A 24,524-nucleotide genomic window follows, 5' to 3' on the forward strand; every position below is an offset into this window, starting at 1 on the left:
ATGTCCAAAATTGATGCAATGATTTAAGATAAACTCTTCACAAATATTTGATAATATTATATATTCTAAAAACATTAGACATTCCATTTGGTTCTTAGAATTTTTTATCCTATAATAATTTTTATTTTCTTAAAATTTATTTATGAATTATTATTTGAGATGCTATATTTTAAAAATTCTAGAATAGTTGTGTTAATTTTGTTTTTTAAATCTTAATTTAAAAACTTAAATCTCTAAGTTTTTATAATATTATAAATTATATTTTTGTATACTCTTTTATATTCTTAGAATAGATAAATAAAATTATCCAAATAATACATTATTTAACCATCTAAAAATTCATTGAATACATTATTTATTATATTTTAGATGGCAATAGTAGCATTTGTGAGTTCAAAAAACATGACATTGAATTCAAAATAGCTATAATTAACTTAGATTTTAAAATTATTCTCTTTTGTATTACATACTAAATTTTTAAATTCTATTTTAATATTGATCTTAAATTTTTTTATTTGATTAATTAGTTCTAATATTAAATATTAAAAATTATAATTTATGATGATAAATACTTTGAATATAAATTTAGAAATTTCTATTATTTTTTAATTTATTTTCTTTTATTTTTTAAAAAATATTGGCTTAATTATTTTTAAAAAATTCAAATAAAATCAAATAAAATTCTTTATAAGATTTGTATTGATAATATCCTTTAAATTAGTAAGTTTGTTAAACATCAAGTAATAAATTGGTCTAAATGGTGATTGAATTCTGATTTAAAGATCAATTATGTAATAATGAGTTTAATTTCAAGTTATAAGATGATCATTATTTTGTTAAATACAACTTAATATTTTTTTATTTATTTTGCTCCACGGATTTTTCTACAAATTTTACTTGAATGAGAACTTGGTATCGGATGAATGGCATATGCATCTCCTTCTTATGCAGCTGTTATAAATGTATTAATTCCAAATAATAGGGATTTGAATATTTCAAAAATAAGACAATATAGAATTTAAAATTACAAAATTTATAATTTCTAAAACGATTAATTTTTTAAATTATAATAATCCTAAAATAAATAAAAATTTCATTAGAGATTTTATAATATATAATACTACTAGACTTTTAGAAATATTACTTCTAGACTTTTATTGAAAATATTGAATATAAGTTATTTTGAAACTTTTAAGTTGAAGATCATTTCTAGATTTTAACAATTGTGCTACCAAAGCCAAATACATTTAAAAACACATTTAATCATTGTAAGGGTAAAATTCACCTTTTAATCCAAATTACAAGATGGTCTAATTTAATAGTTTATCTTTATTATTAGTATAATTAAAAAATCAAAGAAAAAAAAGAATAATAAAAGCAATACACATTTAAACTAATTATGCAAGATTTATTAATTTTTTATTTAGTTAATAGTTAAGAATAAAAATAATGTATATCTCTAGTACAAGATATTTTTAATCTTTATAATGATGCTAAAAACAAGTTTTTGTAGATAAATTATTAGAAATTAAAAAAACAATAATTTAGATTTATTTCAAAGATAACTTGATTATATAATTGAATTTATTTTTTAAAATAGTATTTAAAAATACCTAATTAAATCCAGAAACTTATAAGATCTTCAAATCTTGTTTAAATTGGTTTTCTAAATTTTAGTAAATTTATTTATATAAAAATTTTCAAAATATATTATATTTTTTATAAAATAAATCTAAATAAAATTAATTCGTGACCTAAATATACTTTATTAAAAATTTAATTTTTTTATTACAATAAATACAATTTAAATATGTTAAAATATTTTTTTTACTTAATTCACTAAAAAATCATGAATTTCTTTTTTATCCTTTTTCTATCTACAAAATAACATGCATAAGTTTCAAATAAGTATAATTTAAGTGAAAAATATTATTTTACATATTAAATTTCAAAACTAAGCAAGAAATATATTAAAGAAAAAAAACATAAAAATACTAGGCTAACTAAAATAATTACCTTTAAGACTTACTAAGATTTTAAGACAATTTACCTTATAAGTCTTTTATTACTTAAATATCTCTTTAAATTCTTAACTTAAATACATTCATAAACATATAAATAAGGAAAATCCTATTAGTTTAAAAAATTTATTTTAATAATATCAAAATATTATTTTTATTGAATCCACCAATAAAAATATTGTTAGAGTTGATAATCACTTACAAAATAATTACAATATTATATAAAAAAAACTTTGTAAAAAATATTATATATAAAAAAACTTTATATACAAATGTTGTTGTTCAAATATAATAAATCACTAATTTATAATATAGCATGATTTAATTTAGCTCCATCAAAATGACAATGATGTCAATCTTGAATAATTACTTATATCAAAAGTTATAAAAAAATGTTAGCTTGCCTAACTCATTTGGCAATGATATCGAGCTTCTATATGCTATTATATTTAAGATAGTCAAAGATGTGAGATTTTTTAGGTCATTTGGCAATGATATGGCTTGAACATCTTATCATATAAAAAGTAGTCAAAGATGTAAAGTTGCCCAATTCAATTTGGCCATGATATCAACTTGAGCAATATCTTATATCACAAATGGTCAAAGTTGTGAGTTTGTCCAATACATTTAGCAATGATGTCAAGGTTGAATAATTGCCTATGTATAAAGTAGTCAAAGATATGAAGTTGCCTAATTCATTTGGCAATGGTATCAAGTTTGAGCAATTACTTATATTACAAATAGTCAATAATGTGAGGCTATTCAACTTATTTGGCAATAATATTTGTACTTACTCCTATATTTAAATTAGTCAAAGTTATGATATTGCCTAATTCATTTGAAAATAATGTAACCTTGAACAATCACCTCTAACTTAGTAAACCAAACATTTGCTTTCATATGATTCACAAAACATATGTCATCTTAAGAATGCACCTTCAATTATGAATAGTCTCATATATAACATTTGTTAATCCACAAGTTGTTTACATATCTTAATATAGAAAATTCTAGTCCCAAAAGGATCCCAATAAATCTTAAAATGACTACCTTACATCCTTATCTTAATAAGCATTAATCAATCCTATAAATCTTAATAATGACATGCCTCAATGAAATTCACTTTAATAAATTACAAGTAAATATTTACAAATGAATATTTTCTCTATTCTTTTTGTAAATTCAACCACTTACTCAATACTCCACATACCAAAATTTCCTCCTTGTCAATCTTTGCAAACAAAGAGCCTTGCTTAAGAATCTAGATAGGATAGTCTTTACTTGAGGTCCTCTCTTCAATCCAACCACCTCAATACTCAAATCTCAACAATCTAAAGTTAGTTAAAAGACCTCTTTCAACTCATTTAGAAACACCTACATTCACATCAATCCAACAATTTAGATTTATAAACTATTCCACTAAAGTTTTTAATAATTAAACCACTTTCTTCATTTAATAATAAAACATTGTCTCAACTCCTACTTTATTACCTTTGAGCTTGTTAAAAATCTAATATCAGTCAAATCTTCAAAAAATTCAACCTTACATTTCAACAATTTAACCAATACCTCCAAGATAATTTATAAATTTCATATAATGCATTACTTTCATTTTGCACTTTATTAGTGCTAATTTATAATTTATAAACATAATAGAAATAACACCATTACTTATATGAAATATCAAAAAAAAATAATAAAAACATATTATTAATTATAATTCTACTTGTTTCTCACCAAAATGTCTTAAAATTCTACCTTCATCAAATTCTCCTTCAACACATTATTGTAGCTAGTTAATACAATTGATTGAAAACTATTAATTTCAATCAATAAATTAATCATTGGCCCATTTGTTTGATTCAAAGACAATATCCTTGGCCTTAGTATGCCATAACTATTATTCACAATACTAAAATACAAATACAATACAATCATAAAAATAAAAATCCAATACAAAATAAAATTTTATTGATCATAAATAAGTTGTTCACAACTATAACAAAGCATGAGACTGTCACTCAAATACAATTTGTGATATCAAAACTTATCCTTCAATGTGTCATATAAAATTACCTTGTTTTATATTCCATCATAATATTTACAAGAATCACAACAAAACATCACAACAAAATATCTTCAACCCTTCAAGTAATGCCACCTATTAACATTCTACATCTTCATTCAAATAATCAATCTTTTACATATTAAAATCACAACACCTCTATTTATAAATCCTATACTTTTTTACAAATCATAATCATCATTGTATTTATATACTATAACACCTAAAATACATACTAAAACAATGTAATATTTTCTACCAAATCACTAAAATATCCCACAAATAACCATCTCACCTAAATGTTTGTCTTGTTTCCACCATATATCAAATATCTCCAAACACATCAACCATCCCCAAACACATCAATGCCAACTCAAATGTCTATATTAACATTTCTTTACCACCCAAATCCTTCATTAATACATTAGTCTTATATTTATTCCCAATTTATACTTGTTAATGTATTCATCTAGACATAGCACCCAACATTCTTTAAAATTATATATACCATAATTAAAACATAATAATGGTATAGTTTTGAGCGGCCCGAATTCTTGTGATTAAGTCTCCATGACAACCACACTAAATACTGAACACAATACATCTTGTCTAACATCTACTGTAGCCTATAAATGTGTCTAGCATGAAGAGATATAGTCGCCCCAACTTCAGACAATCTATACATATGTGTACAATGTGCTAAAAAGTGCCTTAACCACTACATAACACTATCCGGGACATAACCATTACGCCAATCCTAAATTCCTCACGGCCACCGCACAAAACCAAACAAAACTCGAACCGCGGCAGCAATCTGAAACAACAAGCACGAAGAAACACCCACTACAGACACAAGTATAGATGCTACTCAGCAAATCGTCAAAGCAGGGGAACCAACACTCAACCCTTACCGACACAGGCACGGCCGCCCCACAAACTACAAACAAAACTCGTACCGGTAGAGCAATCTGAAACAATAAGCCCGAAGAAACACCCAGTATAGACACAGGTACAGCTGCTCCTTAACGACTCGCAAAAGCCTAGGAATCTGCAACTCAACCCTACCTGCAAACCCCGAACCGACACATGCAGGGGAGCCAAGCTGCTGTGGATCCGAACCTTCCAAGTAGACTCGATATCATCACAAACTACGCATCAGCTCGGCTCTGACGATGCGATCCTCAAACACTAGCGCCCACGCGGCAGTCCCTGCAAGCCGGCACTTGCTCAGCAGACCATTCTCTGATCCGAGCAGATTTGAGCAATACGCTACGGTGAGAAGAAGCACGGCGACAACAGATATGACTGCAACTTACTCCACCCACAGCACTGATTACACCAAAGAGAGCAGCTTCACAGCATGGAAGCATGCGTCGAAGCGAGGAGCCACGAGGCTCTCGGCAAGCGGCAGACGAGGCAAGCAGATGCGGGCGAAGCGAAGAGGAGAGCCTTGTCTTAGCCAGACGAGGCTGTTTTGTTTTTGTTGGGAATGGGTCATCCCGAGGATGGATGAGAAGAAGACCGACGATCGGTACTATTTCTCATCCTAAAGACGAATGAAACCTCTACGGAGGCATCCAGTGCTTTGCCGTGGAAATGCGTGGCTGTAGGGGGTGGCCGTGCCTGCCAAACAACACTCCACCACGAGATCCTTTCAAAATTTGCTCAATACCATGTAGAGTTACTCATCATGAGATGAAAACAAATAAATACACACAGATTGATTATGAAATAACAAAGATAATACATATATAATAGTAAAGGGATGCAACTTTTATAGAGTACAACATTACAGTGCACTGTGCTATACTAAGTGAATTTAATCAAGTGTTGGTTTGGAAAGAAACAACAATCATGCACTTTAGGAAGAGAATGGTTTGCAACTCGCACCCTTGTATTACAAATAGTAATTTGAACTTTTTGAATTCTCGGAAAGCCTCCCACAAGATGACTGTATTTAGTCACGTCTAACAATAGTGGGTTCTATGGGATTTGAAGGAACTTTGTTCTCAAAGTTCTGAAAGGAGAAACCTATTTCACACAACGTTGGTCAGTTTCTGAATTCTGTCCTGAAAGAATGTTTAGAGTCGCATTGGACGTGAATTACACATTCTTGTTCAGTCAGAATCAGAAAAGTGCTCATTCGAGCAGACTAGAAAAGCATGCAAAATCAAATGAGACAGTAATTTTGTCTAAACAGATCGTTCAGCCGCAGATTTGTTCAACAGCACGGAGCAGACTTGGACACCTTCAGCTACTGAGAAAAATATCCACTCCGATCCAAGGGTTGTTAAGTAACCGGAACTGTCAAACTTCTGGATGACTTGAGATCCTGGGTTTGCAAACGCCAACTGCCAATATCCAACACAATTGTGTGAGATTACGAGCACTAAATAGAACAGGACGACATAGACTTCTCACGGTAGAAACAAAAAAGAAAAAAAAAAAGTGCGAGGGGATCACTACCTGAACGTTTCGTTTAACTAGTATCCTGTGGAGCTCCTCGAAGGCGATGATCCCACTTGTATCAATGTTTGTCACAGCTGCGGAAAAGGTAACATCTCAGCACAACTGACAAGTATGGCATAATCGACAATTATCTAAGTTATAATTTTGGCAAGCTACATGTCAAAAGCGAGGAACAAGTGAATGGAGAAACAAATAAACTATCCAGAGAGAGACTTACGAGTCAAGTCAACGATGAGGTACTCAATACGAGGGCCGCCCGTCTTAGCCACCCTTTCGGTCTCATCCTCTAGATATCGGAGGACCTTGTCATGGATATACTGTGAGTTGGAGAAGTAAATGGCAGCGTCAAGACGAACAGCAACAATGCCATGTGGAAGAGTAGCGTCCGGATATTGCAAAATGTTTCGGTACACTTTTGTCCCAGGGATATTTCCCAAGCGAGCGGTGTGGGGTCGAGTGACGTTGAAAAGGATTTTGACGAAGGAGATGCAGACAGCAACAAGAAGACCGATCTCTACAGAGACGAAGAAAACGCCAAAGAAAGCACCCAAAGTAGCCAGGAAGTCGAACTTGTCAATCTTCCATATAAGCCATGCTGCTTTGAAGTCGACCAAAGAGATGACAGCGGAGATGATGATGGCGGCGAGGATGGTATTTGGGGTGTACTTGAATAAGGGGGTGAGTGCCACCAGTGTAATGAGTACCACAATGGCCATGACGATGTTGGACATGGCTGTCTTGACTCCTGCCTGGTAATTTACGGCCGACCTGGAGAATGACCCTGAAACCACCAGCACACGAAATTGGTTGGTCACGCTGCAAATCAATAGAAAGGTCCAAAATAGCTTTCTATGACTGTAATCAATGACTTCGATATGTCCAGGCTGTGAAAATAGTGCCCATGAGATTCTATTACAGTGGGTTCAGATTGTCCAAGAATCACAAGGTAGAAAGATCATTACCAGTTGCAACATAGCATGAAGTGACTGAGCCACAAATGTTCATGATACCGAAGGCAATCATCTCCTTGTTTCCATCAATGTGGTAGTCTCGCAGCGCCGCAAAAGTTCGTCCAATTGCAACACCCTCGGTAAGTGCAATAAGAGCCGCAACGAAACCGATTTTCGCTCCTGCTGTGACGTATTTTCCAGTAAAAAATATCTGATCTGCTGACGATGGGTTCACCCCTTTCTTGATGTTCCCAACCTGCAAATGTACAAAAGATAAGGATCAGAAATTATGAATCGTGTCCAACACATCATTGCTCCTGTTACACACTACAACGCCATGTGGCATCAGTTCTTATGCTTCACAAGATCAGGGTTCATCATCACTCACCACTTTGACGCCGTACTTGTCCACCCTGAAGATAAACACGAACAATGTCGCAAGAACCACCGAAATAAGAGGTGAAATAGCAGAAACCCAAAACAACTTAGGTTTCTTCTTAGCCTGCATATCCAATCACATCCGAGGGTATTCAAGGATAGGCGTGTGTGCATCAACTACAGGCATCAATAGCAGACCCAAACAGGAAAACAAACATCTAGCGAATTACGAACTCTGATTGAGGACGATTTAAGTATCTCCTGCAAAAGAAAATACTCCCATCTTTGATTCTTGCAGAATGAAAATGAGTCAAGTTCGAGCCCATACCAGGATCTTTGTGAGCACGAGAAATGATAAGAAAGCAAGCCCAATCACGATCGATCGCCAGTTCCACTGCAAGTGTGTATTGAAGACTCGACGTTAACAAAGAACTTTTCTTGGCGACAATTTTCTTGCAACTATCTTTCCAAAAGTCACTTGCAATATTGGTGAAACCTAATTATCAGCAAACATACACTTGTGTGCATGATGGGAAAAAGATGAAACCCCTTGCAAATGTAAACAAAGACGATCAGCACCTCATTAGTGTTTTGAAAGACAGACGTCATGACGGAAATGAAGTCCGTGTCCGTGGTGAAGTGCGTTATGTTCAGCAACCCCTTCAGCTGTTGCAAGGAGATGGTAACAGCCGCACCCGCCATGAAACCCACAATCGCCGCATGCGAGAGGAACTGAATGACGAAACCTAGCCTGCAAGAACATCATCAAACTTAAATTCCTATTTCTCGCATGAGCAATAATTTTGCGAAAACTCGACAGCACAACTAGATAAGAGATGATAGTGATGATGATGTTAATGAAAAGGTCATTACCGCAAGAGGCCCAAAGCTGTCTGGAAGAGACCAGCGAAGAAGGTCGCCGTGAACGCCAGTTGCAAGTAAAGTTGTGGCTGCTTCGTGGGACTCAGCTCTTGCTTCAACAAAGTTCCCAAGAGAAGTGATACCACAGCCACGGGACCAATGGCAATGTCACGGGAACTACCGAGCAAGGCATAGACCAAGGGCGGCACGAAACTCGAATCTGTTATACACACAAGAATTCCGTGATGAGTAGAATGTCAGTTGATGTCAGACACACAGAGCTGAAATGAAAACGCTTGCCATTCTTGCATAATCCATGAATGCGACACCTAGTTGGAAAGACTTACAAAGTCCATTTACAGAGGGCACTCCAGCGAGCTTCGCATAGCCGAGGTCCTGCATACAGTGTGAATACCATAAAGTTATTCTTCGTCGTCAAAGTCGCACTTCGGAAAAAATACTTCAAATCAAATGCATTGTGATCTGAACCGCGTGCATTAGAGCATCGTATGCTTATGAAAACCAAGAACAACAAGGGACCCACTCAAGTAAGCCTGTCTATGAAAGACTAAGACTTCAGAGTTCAAGTTGTTTTGGTTATGCTTCGTCTTCGACGTTCAAAGAACATCAATTTTGAAATCTTGTCTGTTCGAAGAGAGCCTAAAACAGAAGCAGTCAGCTTTGGCGGTACCTGGGGAATGGCAAGACTGGCGATGGTGAGGCCGGCAATGAAATCGCTAACAAACATCCTGGGAGTGTACGTGGTGATCCATTCCAGCAAGGGGAAGACAAACTTCAGCCCCAACCAGCTTTTGGAGTGTTTGCTCTGCCCTTTGAACTGTCTCAGGGGAGCATCATGGAAGAACGTCTCCCATAGCCCGTGGCTCACGTCCTTCACGAGCCCGCCCCGAGGAGGCACGTGCACTTTGTGCACTAGTGGTACCTCCTCGTGCACCGTCCGGCGCTTGTCGTCCCCGCCTCCACCCATACCTTGCAAATCAGGCGCCATCACTAATCCTCACCCACCTGCGAAAGACATCACAATCTCAGCAAATTTTTCACCTTCTCTCAATGGTGGATTATTATTGTCTTTTCTCTTATCTACCAATGCGCTCCTGCGTAAGCTATTAGTTAGTGCACCAGTCGAGTACTGTCACTTGGAATGCGGTATCGCAATAACCGATCACGGACAACTGTTCTTCCAAAACGGTCTTTCCACCAAAATCATATCACTGATGGACAGAACAAATTCATTGGATGTGCACCAAGGCAGTTAGTTGTGAGGCCTAAGTAGATCTCGACTGCAGGTCCAAGTGCTAAGAGTGGAAGAGGCAACTCCAGATACAAGTGTACCCTGTAGATCTTATCACCATGAGACTCATAATTTGCTGCCTGACCACTGAAGACTACAATTGAACGGCCAACAAGCAACCAAATCCATCGTATCACGGTTGAGCAGCAGCTCCGAATCTAATTAGCTACATGTGCCTCCTTATCGCTGGATGCCCTGCTCTCAGCTTCGTTTCAAGCCAACTTCTGCAGAATCTTCCTCAGAATAGTTATGGCCAACTTAAGAATCGATTCAAGTCAGATGATGTCCATGAATCAACGAGTACACGACTTTGGCTCAGCACTCGGCACTGCGGTGCGCGGCACAGTTTTCAACGTCGGAGACAGGAAAGTGGAACACAAAAAAAAAATTAACAATCGATGATGACGTAGCAGAAAACATCTGAGAAGGGTCAACTGATCATTCTAAGCACACCTCTCTGGAGTTGTTGCAGGTCGAGAAGCACCTCTATTCGAGCAATCAGCTGCGTTGATCGAACCTGACGACCAGTTTCGCTTCTTATACATGAGGGGTCCCTGTGCCCCAAACAGGTAGAAGTGCCTCTGCAGCTGCTTTCGCTTGCGAGAAGATTCAGCATCTGAATTACCAGATCCTGCGATCGATCATCCATACTCGTCGGCAACGACGTGGGCAACTTGGAGGTGGGCGGAAACATTTCGGTGACGCTGGGTTATTCCATCAGACCAACACGCGTGCACTCGTCGAACAATTAGTGACTCTTCACCACATCCATGATCTTACAAACCAAACGGCAACACCATTTCTGCTTCCATCACACTGGAGCCGAAAATATGCTCGGCCTGTTACGTGTCCATGTGTTTTATGTGTACAGCACCGTTCTTCATATGATAATCAATTTTGCTGCTGTGCAATGCAGTGGCCCCAACTCGATCCATTCGACACATCTGATTCGAATTCGTTGGGTCGCACACCACACTGTTCTCATCTCCTTCGTTAACATTCCATGACGCAGATCACGCAACCTGCTTCCATTTTGAAACCAACACATGTTCAATTTCAATCGACGACGCTTGATAGTGCGAATTAACCTCTGTCAGATTTCAGACGACGAAGCCTCACCGACTGCGACCACCGCCATGAAGTAGCATCAGCGTTTCCAGCCACCGACGAGGCCAATCCGTCCCATCGTCCACAAGCGCCAGGTCGAGCCCCATTGACGCGAATCTCTTCATTTGCTAAAAATAGCAACTCAAAAGGACTCTTCTCCACTTTAGCCAGCACCGCAAAATAGTTTTTAATCCCTTCCTACTGCCGCCAGAAATACGAATCTAGCTCCCCTCGGGATCTCTCATCGACCCAGCACGTAATCCGTCCGAAGCCGTGATCTGGGCTTTCGCTCCCCGCAAGAGCCAGCCAGACAAAACCCACAATTCCTAAACTCCGTCCCGGTGCAATGTCTCCAAGAAGCCCTTCCTGAGCCGCATTCGATGCTCCATTGACCCCACTTTCGGGCGCAATCAACACGCACACACGCTCAGGCTCTCGCAGAGGCGAAGAGACAGAGAGACAAGTGGAAAGTAAAAAGCAAGCGATGCTCCGTAAGCACCACACCAAACCCTAATTTGGCCTTCACGCGCTCCCTTTATAAGTGAAGTGCATGGGGGAACGGGGAACGAGGAACATTGAACCTGGACAGTATCTGGCCCTTGGGGATATGGATCCTCCCAGGGCTTAATATTATTCTTATTCTATTTAACCTTTTTATTACTTTTTAACGTATTCTTATTTGTTATTATTCTTGTTTTATTTAATACTTAGATTCAGGGACTGGGTTTCGTGCTGACGTGGCCACCGCTTTCCCAGCTGAAATGCGCCACTTGGGGGCGTGGAAATTCTTCACCTTCGATTTGATTTTTCTTTTTTTCTTACTTTTTTTACATTTTTTTTTTTTTTTTTTTTAAGAAGGGGATTTGGTTATGTAATGAGACTTTTAGGTTAAGAATGCCCCTCTGGAGGTGCTTTTGAGTTGACTGCGTGTGTTTGTTTTAGTTTGTGGGTTTGCTATTCGGCATCGTTTTGGGGGTGGCCTCAACTGGAGCTAAAAATAGGGTTTGGCTTTAGATGAAGGGCCAGGTCATTGAACCTGGTCTTGATTCTGCTGGGGTGGGGGAATACACAATTGGGTAGCGTTTTGAAGAGTGTTTTGCGGCTTCTTATAATTAAAAAATAATAATAATAAGTATGTGTAAATATAGTTGATAGAGAATGAGGGAATTCAACACAAAGTAAATTGGGCATCATTGAAAAAAGAAAAGGGGAAAAAAAGGGAGAAGAAGAAGAAAAAAAAAAAAAAAAAAAAAAAAAACGGAGAAAGAAAATGAGAAAGAAGAATGCATGTTGCTTTTTTCGTGCCAGTAATGTATGTCTCTATGAAACAATTTTGATTTTAGGTAGAAAACATGTTAAGGCTTATTAGAACATTTCAACAAGATTTCTATAAGAAAGTAGAAAAAATGTTGTTTAACAAATTACCATAAAATTTTCTGATAAAGAAAAAAAAAAGAAAAAAAAATCAAACAAAGAAAAGAAAATTGTAAGAAATGTTTACGGAAGTAAATCAAATTTTTTGTGGACTTTTTCAAGTAATAATCATTAGAAAAAATGAAAAATAAAGTGGGGATTACCTTTTCTAATTGAGATCCATTTAACATTTAATGATTATTATTATAAAATTCAATAAGAAAAATAGATAGAAAGCATGTAGGTAAGTGATCCAAGCACTATCTGAATCATTCGAACAAAATAATTAGGAAAAAAGTATATATATATATATATATATATATATATATGTATATATTAGGTAAAATATCTGGATTTAAATTTTTTAACAAAATTGACAGAGATATATGCATAGAATAATGGTAATAATAAAATTATAAAATAGAAAATATCTTATATTTAGAAATATTATACATGTTTAAAAAGTTGAAAGTAAAAGAATTGAAATATGAAATAATATTTATTTATTTTTGGATCCTATTTATACAAACTGCAAGATTAGTAATTCATATAACTATGCATTGTCATAAAATGATGAATTTAAATAAAAATAAATAAATAAATAATTGAAACAATTTCTAAATTATAAATGGAGATGATAAAGAAGATAATAAATCAACTATGTTTTTACAATTTCAAAATAAAAATATTATTATTTATAAGTCTTAAAGGAAGACAAAGAAGAAAAATCCAATAATCCCTACATAATTATTAGACGTTTATTAAATACAAATTTAAAGCTAAAAAATATGAATCAATAAATAGATAAAATATAGATCTAATAATATTTTTGAGTATATTACATATAATTTAGAAGCACTTTGAAATCCTACACAAAATTATAATTAATATAAAATCTATACTTTATAACAAGATCAAAATCATTCATTAATTGTCTCACTTAGGATTGTATTGCAATATTTTATAGATTTTTAAGCTTAGCAATCAATTTGTCAAAGACAAGAACTTGATGAAAAATTAATTCAGACAAGTAAGCTTTCACTCAAAGAAAGGTAACAAAATATAAATAAACAAGTATGTATATTGAAATAGAAACTAGAATGGCTATTGTCAAAAGACAAGAAAACTAGAGATCCTTGAAACTAGACTAGAAGCAAGAAAGGAGTTAACAAGAGTGAAGAAGGCTTCACTCTTGTCTCTATATATACTATCTAACTAGGGACTACGTGGCGACGTTCTATTGGACCTCCAGTATGTGTTGACTTTGTAGGACACATGCCTTGACTTACAAGGCAAGTTTTTCTACGTGTGGGCCACATAGTTAGCTTGATCTTCAAGCTAACAACATGTGTGGCACATGGCCAACTTGTTGACCACGTTTCTGATCCAAAAAGTCAATTAAAGACACCTATGAAGTCAAAGCAGCATCTATGAAGCTTCTAGGAAGCTTTCATATTAAATATTATAGAATTAACTTACTTTTACCTACTTTTACTTACTTCCACCTATTTGTATATGTAATTACTAGCTTACATGAGTATGTCAGTGACACATCTTTGATACAAAGTACTAGATATATATAATTTAATTTACAACAAAAGTTTTTAAAAAACGAGCATTCTCTAGTAGAGTTGATAAGTAATCATCTTTAAAGTTAATAAGGTGTTTAAGAACTAAAACATACAAATTCATAAGCATTTCAAGTTCACCAAATGTGCTAAATTATTTTTATTGGATTTGATTGATACAAATCTATAACAAATGATGGTACATGTGGTCTAACAGAATCATAACTTAAAAATTCCAACAAGCTAAATTTATAATTAAATTTCTAAATAAAACTTTAAAAAATCAAATTATAAGCTTTAAATATAAGATAGTTTTAGTGAATTTGATATTAAGAAAAATCTTGAAATGTTGGTTTAAAACTTAGCAATGTTATTCCATTTTTTTCTTTTTTTTTATACATAAAATTTGTATTTGGTTGTAAACAAACAAACAAACTTTCTAAGTAGAAATACATTTTAAACAACTCATGAGTTAGAATAGTTTTTTTATTCTTTTTTTATTCTTTTTTTAAATAATAAATACACGTTTTAAATGGGCAAATGGTATTGGTGATCCAATTTAAAATATAGAGATTTTGGAGCTAGAATACATATATGTATACCTAATTTTTTAAGGACTCAAAAAATATATTACAAAGATTAGACATAAAAAGGTAGAGCATATGCCATTACATTACATTTTTCAACTTTAAAAAATGTATTTTGAAGCACATCGAACAGTACATAAAATTAATACATTTTTATGTATTTATAACATTGAGGAACTTGGTAGTGATATGAATTGCTTTCTAATTCTTACAAAGAGTAGTATGAAAAGGATCTAATTCACATCTTTAAATTTCTATAATGAAGCAATAAGACTTTAATAAATTGTTGTATTATTTTGTAGTAATTTTTTTTATGATGGACATACTTATGGTTGAAATGCCCCAAAAAGTTATTAGAAAGTTTCTTCTTCTCTATTAGATCCTACCAAGCCCAACAATCTTACTTATCATCATTAATTACTACATTATTATATTTAAGGAATAAAATTGCTTTTAAGAGAGACCAATAACTTTCATTGGTGAGCTTTTTGTAAAGATTGTGTTGGAAGTGTTAGTTTAGGCTTTTAATAATGATTTGCAACTTCAAGTTGGAGGAGTTTTGACAATTCTCAAGAACTTATTTCTGAAAAAAATACAAGATATAGTAGCTTATTAGAAACTATTTAAGGACAATATTCCTATGACAAGTTTAAATCAAACCAACAATACGACTAGGTACATTTTGGCTAATAATCAAGCAATATCATCATGAATTATTGAACAAAAATTAAAAGTCTATTAGTAGTAATACATAAGTTAGTTTAGGTGTTTTAAGTTGAATTTTTTAAAATATGAAAAGTTGTAAGTTGATTAGGTGTTGATAATGTATTTATGTTTTTTGCATTAACTTAGTATTTACTGGACTTTTCAAGATTTTGAAATTACCAAGTCAAGACTTGCAACCAAAACATCAAACCATTGATGGCGTGATTATTCGTTAAACATGGTGTTATTTCAACTTGGTATATTTTCATTGTTACTTCTAGCTACATTGTTGATTGATTATAGATGTTTAAGCAGTTCAGAGATGTTGTGAGGTGTATAATTTATTCACATTACTAGCTAAATTAGACTAGTTAAGCTTTTAAATTGACCATAACTTGTTAAGCTTTTAAATTGACCATAATAATCTCCTGGCAAGCAAAATTTTTGAGAAATTGATCGGTGCAAGTGAAATGAAAGGTATGCTTAACTGGGCGACGATTTTTTCCTGATACTATTTGGTGATCAAGTTCCATTGCAAATTAGGGCTCTCCAGGTTTCTTACTTTAAGGTCTTTCTGAGAATATTCGCAAAAGTTAGTTAATTTGTCATAATAAACTGTTCATAGCTACAGAAGGTGCTTGCAGAAATCTTGTGCTGAAATGAATTCATGTCCACCTTGATCCGCAATTGACTGCGTCTCTTGAAAACCGGAGTTGAGGATGCACAAAAATCATGCACCTCAGACGTTCACTGTTTGAGTATGTGATACTCACATGCATTCAAATCGATCTACAAACACACCATCAGGATGCTTCGTAGAATGTATCATACCAGAATCTAAAGCCGCAGCAGGGGCGAGAATATCCGGGATTACAATTCTGACTTCACATTTTGGCAGAGTGCCTAATTCCTCTTGGCCTCAAACTTGTTTGAATGCAGAGGTAGCAAACTGCCGGACAGTGGCTACATGCTCTATAATTAAATAGAATCATTTCTCCAGAATTAAAGTCAATAATAGGTGTTAGTATGTGATAGATCTAATCTGGAGAGGACTTTGGAAAACTTATTTAATCTGTAGAACATAAATCTAACAAGAAAAATTTCAGAGAGTATAGCCTCTGATGAATGGTCATTTCGAGAGACGACTTCGGTTCAACGTGTTATCAGAAAAAACTTAAATGTCGTCACTTTCATAGTAGCACTATGCTAATATGTTCAGTAGAAATCTCAACTGCACGAAAAATCATCCATGTCATTGAGCTGCTTGGCCGGAAAAATTACACACCATGCAAAACACATTATGGACCAGTTCTTGTTAAATCAAAACACAAACGGTTCAGAATAAACCAGGCCGGCAAGAAAAAAGGTGTACTTGGGTTACAACCTTTAAATCAAGCAACATCGGGCAAGAGATGCTGAGCTCTTAACTTGGAACAGCGCCGTTGCTCGTAGTTTTGACAGCAGAGTTGCCATTCTCAAGAGATTGATTTGCAGTTGCAAGTGCTGCCAAACCTTCATCTTCACCAATTGGAAGTTTTTTGTGTGTATATTGCACCCCCTTATCTCCATTAACAAGCTGACCACTACCTCTGAGCAACCTGCAAGTACAAAATTTAATGGGTGAGAGAGATGGCTACACGGCTCAATTGACGGTTGGATTTTAATCACAAGTCTCAGCATAATAGACAAGTAAAATACTTCTCTTCAGCTTTAAAATCAAAATAACTTATTAAGTGAAAAGAATAAAATAGAAATGAAGAGATAAGTGTTCATATACCATCTGGTAGTTAGAAGACCTTCGACTCCTACAGGCCCACGTGCATGAATCCTGCCTGTGCTTATTCCCACCTGCATTTAATAAAACGATCATTTTAGATGCCTTAAGAAAGGAAGTTCTGATTGCTACAAAACGAGTCAAAAAAATGGTTCTATCCTGCTGAAAATTCTATCTAACCCAGAATCTTTATCATAATCTAAACAAAACTATGTATGCAGTACTTATATGCGTGTCAAACATGCTGGAGCATGACCATTGAAGACACCAAAATAAGAAAAAAAAATTACACAGCCATGCCATGAGGAGGTATAAAAAGTCGAAAGTTACATGTTCCACCATCAATGCACGTAGGAAAGAAGTATACGCACCTCAGCACCAAGCCCAAAACGAGCACCATCAGAAAAGCGGGTACTGGCATTATGAAATACAGCGGCACTGCAAATGAAGCAAGCAGTATTATTTAATGTTACAACAATGACAGCCTGAATACAATACGAACAGTATTACAAGCAAAAGAGAGAGCGCAATGAAGGTATTCGGTCCATGTTCCAGAGAAGGATACTCGCAAAGAAGACATTGAAGAGAATTAGGTGTTCTGTCAACAAAGTGCGCATACTTCACTGGATACACGTATTTACGTACACCTAAATAGAAACTACATACTCAACTACAGCGAGGAACGCGATGAAAACATTGAAGGAAGCCGGCCTCTTGTGAAAGAAAGGATTTACGAAAAGATATAAATTTGCAAAACTTGAACCAGTAAAGTTAATCCGACCAATGCAAAAACCAATAAGGACAGTGATGCTTGTTAAGGTTCTAGTCAAGACCTGTCCACATGATGAAGAAAGGTCTCTGCGGTAATATGATTTTCGGTCACTATGCAGTCCGTGTGCGCGCTGCATACAACCGCCCGTTTACGTGAAATCAAAAGACGTAACAGAGGGAATCTTCTGTTTCAATATTCAAGATAAACAACAGAGACGATTCTTACAGCACCAGCGTTCCCAGGCAGTTCATACCTGCCATGTTCATGGATGTGATCAATGGCTTCCTGAACATCTTTAACAACTTCGACAGTACAAGACAATGCACTGTATTCAATGTGGTAGCTGGATGCTCTTGGAAGCTTCAATATTCCGGATGCTCTTGCCCCCCCATATAAGGTCACACCTATAATACAATCGGAGAAGCCAGGTCAAAAACATTTAACGTAAGGCGATTTGGAAAGAATTAACAGAAATACTCGTAAGATTTTTGAACTTCAGCTATAAGTGTTGAAAAGAAGGCGTGATCACTAACCAGCACTCTGTAAAGCAAAAGCTAGCATTTCCAAACCACCAGTTGCAACCAAATCTTCATGGACAAGCAATGTTTCCTGTTAAAACAACCACCAAGCAACAATCGGTAATCGTTCATTTGGACATTCTTTAAACTTGGAAAGGGTGGTACACTCAAGCACATTGAAAAAAATATTCATGTTACATCCACATCAATCCCCTAATCTGAATCAATCCAAACAGCGTTGCCCCATGGGAGTCACACAATGAATAAATTGAAAGGCTAACTCATAACCACAGCATACCAGAGCGTTGCATGCAGCTGGATAGTCTACTTTTGAGTCAATCACGATATTCTTGGCTTTCTCTAGATCAGCAGCCGTATCAACATAGACATGGCAGACTCCGTCTGCATTCCGAGAATTAGTAAAAGGCAAAACATCACCTAGACATCAAAACGCCACTACACTGAAGAAAGATGTGCAAAACCTCTAACTCGTCATTGCTGAACAATAATAGTGAAGTAATTTTACATCCAAATAATATATGTATCACAACGAGCTCTACATCTATCAAATTCGGCTTATCAAAGCCATTAGGCAACTTCCGCTCTGGAGAGTGACTTGTGACTCACCTGCATGACCAAGAACAGGAATCTTCGTGGTTGCCTTGATCTGCGCAACTAGCTTGTTGCTTCCACGTGGTATGACCAAGTCAATGACGTCATCCAACTGTTGAATATATACAGCAGAATTAGTTTTCAAAAAACATTTACGTCTATTAGCAAGCCTTGCTACCTCCAGTCATTACTCATACCCTGAGTTTTTCATATTAAGAGAAACACAAACCGAATGACTGGAAGTAGCAACTTGGTCGAAGAGTCAAAAAATGCAAGACAAAACAAAACAAAAAATTAAAAAAAATTAAAAATTAAAAGCATACATTCGATAAGCGACTGTGGGAAAGTGGGTATACCTTAAGAAGGTCCGGAATCTCATCCCGAGAAGTGACCAAACCGATAAGATTAGGACCAACGGACTTGGGCAATGCTTCGGTGATAACCTACACAAGTTGAAAGATTGGTACATCAAAACCCAGACTTCAAAACAATTTCAACCAGAATTGCAGAATGTACAGTTGTTCTTACAGAAATGTTTGTCAGTACATACCTTATGTAGGATAGCATTCGATCGTGCTGCTTCCTTCCCGCCCTTCAGCAAAAGCCCGTTCCCACTACGAATTGCTAGAGATGCTATCTGATGCATAAGTCGCACTTCAGTAGTGAAACAATTTGACGACATTGAGCATATACTGTAAAACATAATAATGAGTAAGCGCAAAGATCTACAATTGCAAAGGAACGTTAAGCCGTATGGCAGGGCACACTGCGCAGGATCTCGACAGTACCTGAACTAGGGCATCAGGGCGAGACTCGAACACAACCAAAACAACTCCTAAAGGACAAGATGTCTTCTCCAGAGTAAGTCCTTCAGCAACCTATTTTGCAATCAACACATGGTTAGATACAAGTGATGCAAGATTTTAATATCCTTGACATTCAAGAGCCACTCCACCTCGTCTCAGAGCACTCTACACTAGTCAAAAGAATTCACATAATTTCTGATGATTTCTTCAGAATTATTCTAAGTTACAGTAGTATGCAGTCCTCGTAAATAAACCGACATTGTAAGTCTGTAATATATTCTTCGTGAGTTGAATTGAATTGTTTCTTTCTTGCAAATGAAGAATAAAGCTTTTTAGATGAGAAGAGAAGTTCCAGAATATCCCTCCTAGCAATGTTAAGTTGTTTCCCATTAGCATTCTCCTTACCTCCGTGCGCTTCAACACTTCCCCGATGGGCTCTTTCATGTCTGCAAGTGTCCGGAGAGAACTGGCAAGTGCGGCAATCTGTGTAGACATGAACAAACCAACTAAAAGAAAATCCAAGAATTCGCACGTTTGCAGTTCATAAAATAGAGGCAGAAAATCAAAAGCAATGCTCGCATGCACAATATGGAGTCAGGTAAAGGATTGATTGGCAAAATATTCTTATCAATTAATGACAGTATTGATAATATTCTTCAAAATAACAAGGTAAGAAATAACGAAGGCTTACTTTCCCAGGTTTGATAGTGAGACGGCCAACCAAAGCCTTCGACACGCCAGTCATTTGGGCAAGCTCCACATCAGCATCATTCTCCGCCTTAATAATGGCTTCATTGGCTAGCAAGGCATCTGCTACCGCATGTAAAATTGATTTCCTCTCCTCGGAGGTAAGGCCCTGTTAATTCCATACGCCAAATCAAAATACAAATTCAGTAAGATTTGCCCTAATGACTTACCAACATTAGAAAAGCTTCAGCTACATTTCAATTTCGGGGAAAAAAAGAGACCTCACAGTGCGCTAATAAGTAATAATAGTTTAGCCTACAAATTAATTGAGCCATCAGAGGGGCTTGTCAAACAACCCACATTTTCTTGTGCGAGTACTTATATCCGTCTGGTTGTAGGATTCATGATATAGTTCATGCCCGATCATCGAGCTGTTACGCTTTCCATATCCCATGTTAGAGCAGTCATATACCACCGACTTTCTGTGAAATTTGCTGAACTAGTGTACACTTTTCAGCCTAGAAAGTTAACAATTACATAAATCTACTGTGTGTACTAAAATTCATTAACAAAATTGGTGCTTTACGAAAGTTGAGTCCTTTTCATAGCCTTCCAAGAGGGTGTGATAAAGATCGAGTCATGTGCAAACCTGCAAGCGGCGACTGCCCTCCCTAGCAGCAACAGCCATATTTCTGGCACCTGTTTCTTTCAGATCAACCCACTGATGTGCATCTCGATGAAAGAGGGTACCAACGTGGTCTCCTCGCATAACCCGCTGCAAGCCATCCGCAACGCACCCACTTCCTTCCCAAGGCGAACACTGTTAGTTGCGAGGTTGTTGAATATTGCAAGAGAGCTTAAAATGAAGAATATGAGTGCTTCATTTCTGGGCTAAACTGAGAATTATGAGCGTCGAGTGAAAACCTTGAAATGACAACGGGAATTCCAGCTGAAGCAGCTTGCCAGGCAGCATACACCTTCGCAGTCATTCCGCCTCTACCCACCCTCGATTTCTCACCGAACGTGACCATATCATCGTGTTTCTCCTTCAGATACGTGTGAATAAGCTGAGACTTGGGTTCGCTAGGAGGACCCGTGTAGAGGCCTTCCACATCACTTAATAAAATAAGAAGATCAGCTTGTAATTCCAGTGCGAGAAGAGCCGCCAACGAATCATTATCCCAAAAGATGCCTGTCGAATCCTGAAAGAATAATTACCAAAGATGTCACATTTTCAGTTCTTATTGGTTGGACAAAGGACACTAATTTTTGGTTTCTGCAATTAATGAATTGAATTGTAATTCGGGACATTTAATTTCCGAATCTCAACACTCATCTGTAAAACAGAATGAGAGAAAAGAATAGAAGTAGACTTTCGAAGAGAGACGTACAATATGATCTCCTTACACTACCACAGATTTAGAGAATTGGTTGGAAATTGTACTAGAAGTCTTGCCAGCAGGTATTTCAACAAGCTTTTAATCCCAAAAGTCTAGTTCTTGGTTGTAACCCATATGTTTGAAAAAATATGACCATTCACAACCGACATTGCATTGAATCAAAACCCGAGGTTTGAAACCAGACAGAAGTACTTCACCAGGGTAATTAGGACTTGAAATTAGAATAAGAGGAAGATATCCTTGGTAACAGAATGGGAAGCATGTAACAAATTGAATAACTCAAGATGAATTTCTCAAGAAGCTGAGTCATCAAAAAGAAAGAGGGAAGTTAACATAGTGGTGAATACGCTGACAAACAGCCCATACACTCATTGGATGATTCCAGGAGAAGTACATTCAAACTGAATTTCGCCGTACCATTCAAAAAGTGAAGAGAAATACGTACAAAATAAGGCGACTTCCTCGTGCTGATTGCATCGTTCTCATTAAATATGGGAACAACACGCAGCGCTAAGAGAGAGTTAACTGTTTCAGACAATTGCTGCCGGAATTCAGGGTCCTTGAAGTCATTATCCGTCACGAGAAGTTGTGAAGATGCTACGTCCAACTGAATATACATAACAACAGTCAAAAAGGGAGTGCAAGGAAGAAGAGAAGAGAGAAAAAAGTAACCCGAATTCAAGTTCAAAAATCACAATCCACCCGTGCAAAGCATGTGTCGCTTGGGATCTCTTAGAAAATTTCCTCAATTCATCTGCCTTGACCTCAAGGCATACTACATTTCTGCGACGTTATCAGCACACAAGCGTGCAAGATGTGAAATAAAGTACCTGGCTGAACAAACTGTCATACAGAGCCATAAGTCCGCTTTGACCCACTGCTGCACAAGGTTTCCCATCCAGTTCCACTTGAGGTTTTTGCAAATCTACAAAACTGCGACATTTTCATGAAGGTAAGGAACTGCCAATCCCCGAGTCAATTATCGATCCTAAAATTTTCCCTCTTCTTCCTAGCAATACCCAGATGTCGGACAACTCCATGATACAAGCAGACAGAAGGAGGTAGACACAACAAAGGCAGGTCGACATTTGGAGCAATATGTTCATTGTGCAAGGGCACATGACTCGCCTGGAGTTCATCATTCTCTGGTGTCTCAATTTCTGTCTGCCCACGCCGACCGCACCAGAGGTGACAAAGATAACCTCAATGCCATCAGTTATAAGTTCCTTCACCTGATTCCAAAGACGAGCAATGTTGCACACAAACTATGAGTCATTTTGCGTGCAAAACCAGGAGCTTTGATTTGGAGGTTGATCACTCTAACCGAGAAGAATTCAAGGCCTCTCAAAATGCTCTACAATTGGGGGACTCCAGAACGAAGCCCAGCACTCAAACTAATCTCAGAGCTCGGCCTTCCAAGTACGATCTCTCGAGACAACTCACGGGAGAGGGAGGAGAGCACGGAAACAAAGAAAATCAGCGTTCAAAGACAGAGAGTGAGCCCCCACCTGTTCGCAAATAGCGCCGAGCCTGCCAAGGGCAAGCCTCCCGTCATGTCGAGTTACAACCGCCGTTCCGATCTGCGTACACAAACGGAGTACGGTATTCAGCTCTAAACCCCTATGTAAACCCCTGAGGAATCCAGAGGAGCACCAAGTACAACTCCGCCCTTTACCTTAATTACGACTCTTTTGGCGTCTCTAATGAATATCCGCGACCTGTCCATTGTGATGCAATTGAGCAAAGCAGCGTTGCTGCAGATGCATAGCCACAGAGCAAGCGCTGGACTCTGCAACGGTGCTGGGCGGCTCAACCTTCCTAACCCTAGAGCAAAGCTCTGCTGCTTTAAGCAGGGCTAGTGAATATTTGTCAGCTCCTTCATTCATCTATCTCGACGTCGTGTCATTTCATTCATCCTCCCGTCGTAATCTGTCCATCTACAATCTTGTCATTCGTTTCTGTGTTTGTCATCCTCTGTTCATCCCTTGATGTCAGGATGTCCCACAGTGATCGTGAGGCTGCAGTAATGAGGATGCTGACTGGGCCCAGTAGGGTTATATCTTAGATTCATTCTCGGTTCTAGTTAATTCCTCCTCCCCATCGAAAACTGAGACAGAGGTCCCTCTGCCATGAATTATGCCTTGAACCGCTTTATTTTACAGAAAATGGGCAGCTGTTGAAGGGATAACGTCAAGAGTTTGATTATTGTTAAATGATGAGTGTTCACTTCATTGCAGTGTATTTAGCTTTGGAAGGATAAACAAGCAAGAAATTAATGAACATGGATTGTCCATAAGCCCTCTGAACGTTTTTCTTCACTTTCTTCTTCTGGTTCATCATTTTTACACTGTCCAATGATTTGTTGATCACATTTTACACTGTACAATGATTTGCTGCTTGACTAAAAGAAAAATAAAATATAATGTAATATAAAGGAATACGAACATTAGGTTTTTTGTACTAAACCTATTATTATTATTATTATTATTATTAGCTAAGGTATGGGAAAAAAAATTAAT

At 36.5% G+C, this 24,524-nt stretch overlaps 2 protein-coding genes and 2 long non-coding RNA genes across 7 annotated transcripts; all 4 read right to left on the reverse strand.

The window, feature by feature from the left end:
- Positions 1-4,155: 4,155 nt before the first annotated feature.
- LOC141044731 (uncharacterized) lies at positions 4,156-5,775 on the reverse strand. Its single transcript, XR_012216396.2, has 3 exons — positions 5,772-5,775; positions 5,403-5,626; positions 4,156-5,295 (listed from the first exon to the last, which is right to left on the reverse strand). It is a non-coding gene; the product is annotated as an uncharacterized LOC141044731 (long non-coding RNA).
- Positions 5,776-5,959: 184 nt separating this feature from the next.
- On the reverse strand, positions 5,960-10,679 carry LOC112274704 (sulfate transporter 1.1). 3 transcript variants are annotated; one of them, XM_073530029.2, is made up of 11 exons: positions 10,541-10,679; positions 9,436-9,770; positions 9,092-9,140; positions 8,757-8,964; positions 8,463-8,634; positions 8,212-8,277; positions 7,894-8,007; positions 7,518-7,761; positions 6,773-7,336; positions 6,553-6,629; positions 5,960-6,437 (listed from the first exon to the last, which is right to left on the reverse strand). In XM_073530029.2, exons 2-11 carry the CDS (start codon positions 9,751-9,753, stop codon positions 6,279-6,281), a joined length of 1,971 nt encoding a protein of 656 aa, XP_073386130.1. In that variant the 5' UTR covers positions 9,754-9,770; positions 10,541-10,679; the 3' UTR covers positions 5,960-6,278. The 3 variants fall into 3 exon arrangements, with proteins under 3 accessions (XP_073386130.1, XP_024360167.1, XP_090104417.1); XM_024504399.3 differs by having other exon boundaries at positions 10,510-10,553; XM_090248291.1 differs by having other exon boundaries at positions 9,436-10,553.
- Positions 10,680-10,936: 257 nt separating this feature from the next.
- LOC149989786 (uncharacterized) lies at positions 10,937-11,302 on the reverse strand. Its single transcript, XR_016501808.1, has 2 exons — positions 11,176-11,302; positions 10,937-11,078 (listed from the first exon to the last, which is right to left on the reverse strand). It is a non-coding gene; the product is annotated as an uncharacterized LOC149989786 (long non-coding RNA).
- Positions 11,303-16,264: 4,962 nt separating this feature from the next.
- On the reverse strand, positions 16,265-23,812 carry LOC112279186 (delta-1-pyrroline-5-carboxylate synthase 1). 2 transcript variants are annotated; one of them, XM_024513378.3, is made up of 21 exons: positions 23,681-23,812; positions 23,514-23,585; positions 23,134-23,237; positions 22,836-22,938; positions 22,451-22,612; positions 21,530-21,807; positions 21,255-21,405; positions 20,610-20,774; positions 20,324-20,401; positions 19,901-19,990; positions 19,663-19,749; positions 19,469-19,555; positions 19,128-19,224; positions 18,799-18,902; positions 18,516-18,591; positions 18,236-18,386; positions 18,044-18,112; positions 17,582-17,648; positions 17,214-17,284; positions 16,821-17,034; positions 16,265-16,667 (listed from the first exon to the last, which is right to left on the reverse strand). In XM_024513378.3, exons 1-20 carry the CDS (start codon positions 23,729-23,731, stop codon positions 16,860-16,862), a joined length of 2,238 nt encoding a protein of 745 aa, XP_024369146.1. In that variant the 5' UTR covers positions 23,732-23,812; the 3' UTR covers positions 16,265-16,667; positions 16,821-16,859. The 2 variants fall into 2 exon arrangements, with proteins under 2 accessions (XP_024369146.1, XP_024369145.1); XM_024513377.3 differs by having other exon boundaries at positions 16,265-17,034.
- Between the last annotated feature and the right edge of the window lie 712 nt (positions 23,813-24,524).

Source organism: Physcomitrium patens, chromosome 2, assembly GCF_059467195.1.
Source record: "Physcomitrium patens ecotype Gransden chromosome 2, ASM5946719v1, whole genome shotgun sequence".
In the NCBI taxonomy this organism is placed as follows: domain Eukaryota; kingdom Viridiplantae; phylum Streptophyta; class Bryopsida; order Funariales; family Funariaceae; genus Physcomitrium; species Physcomitrium patens.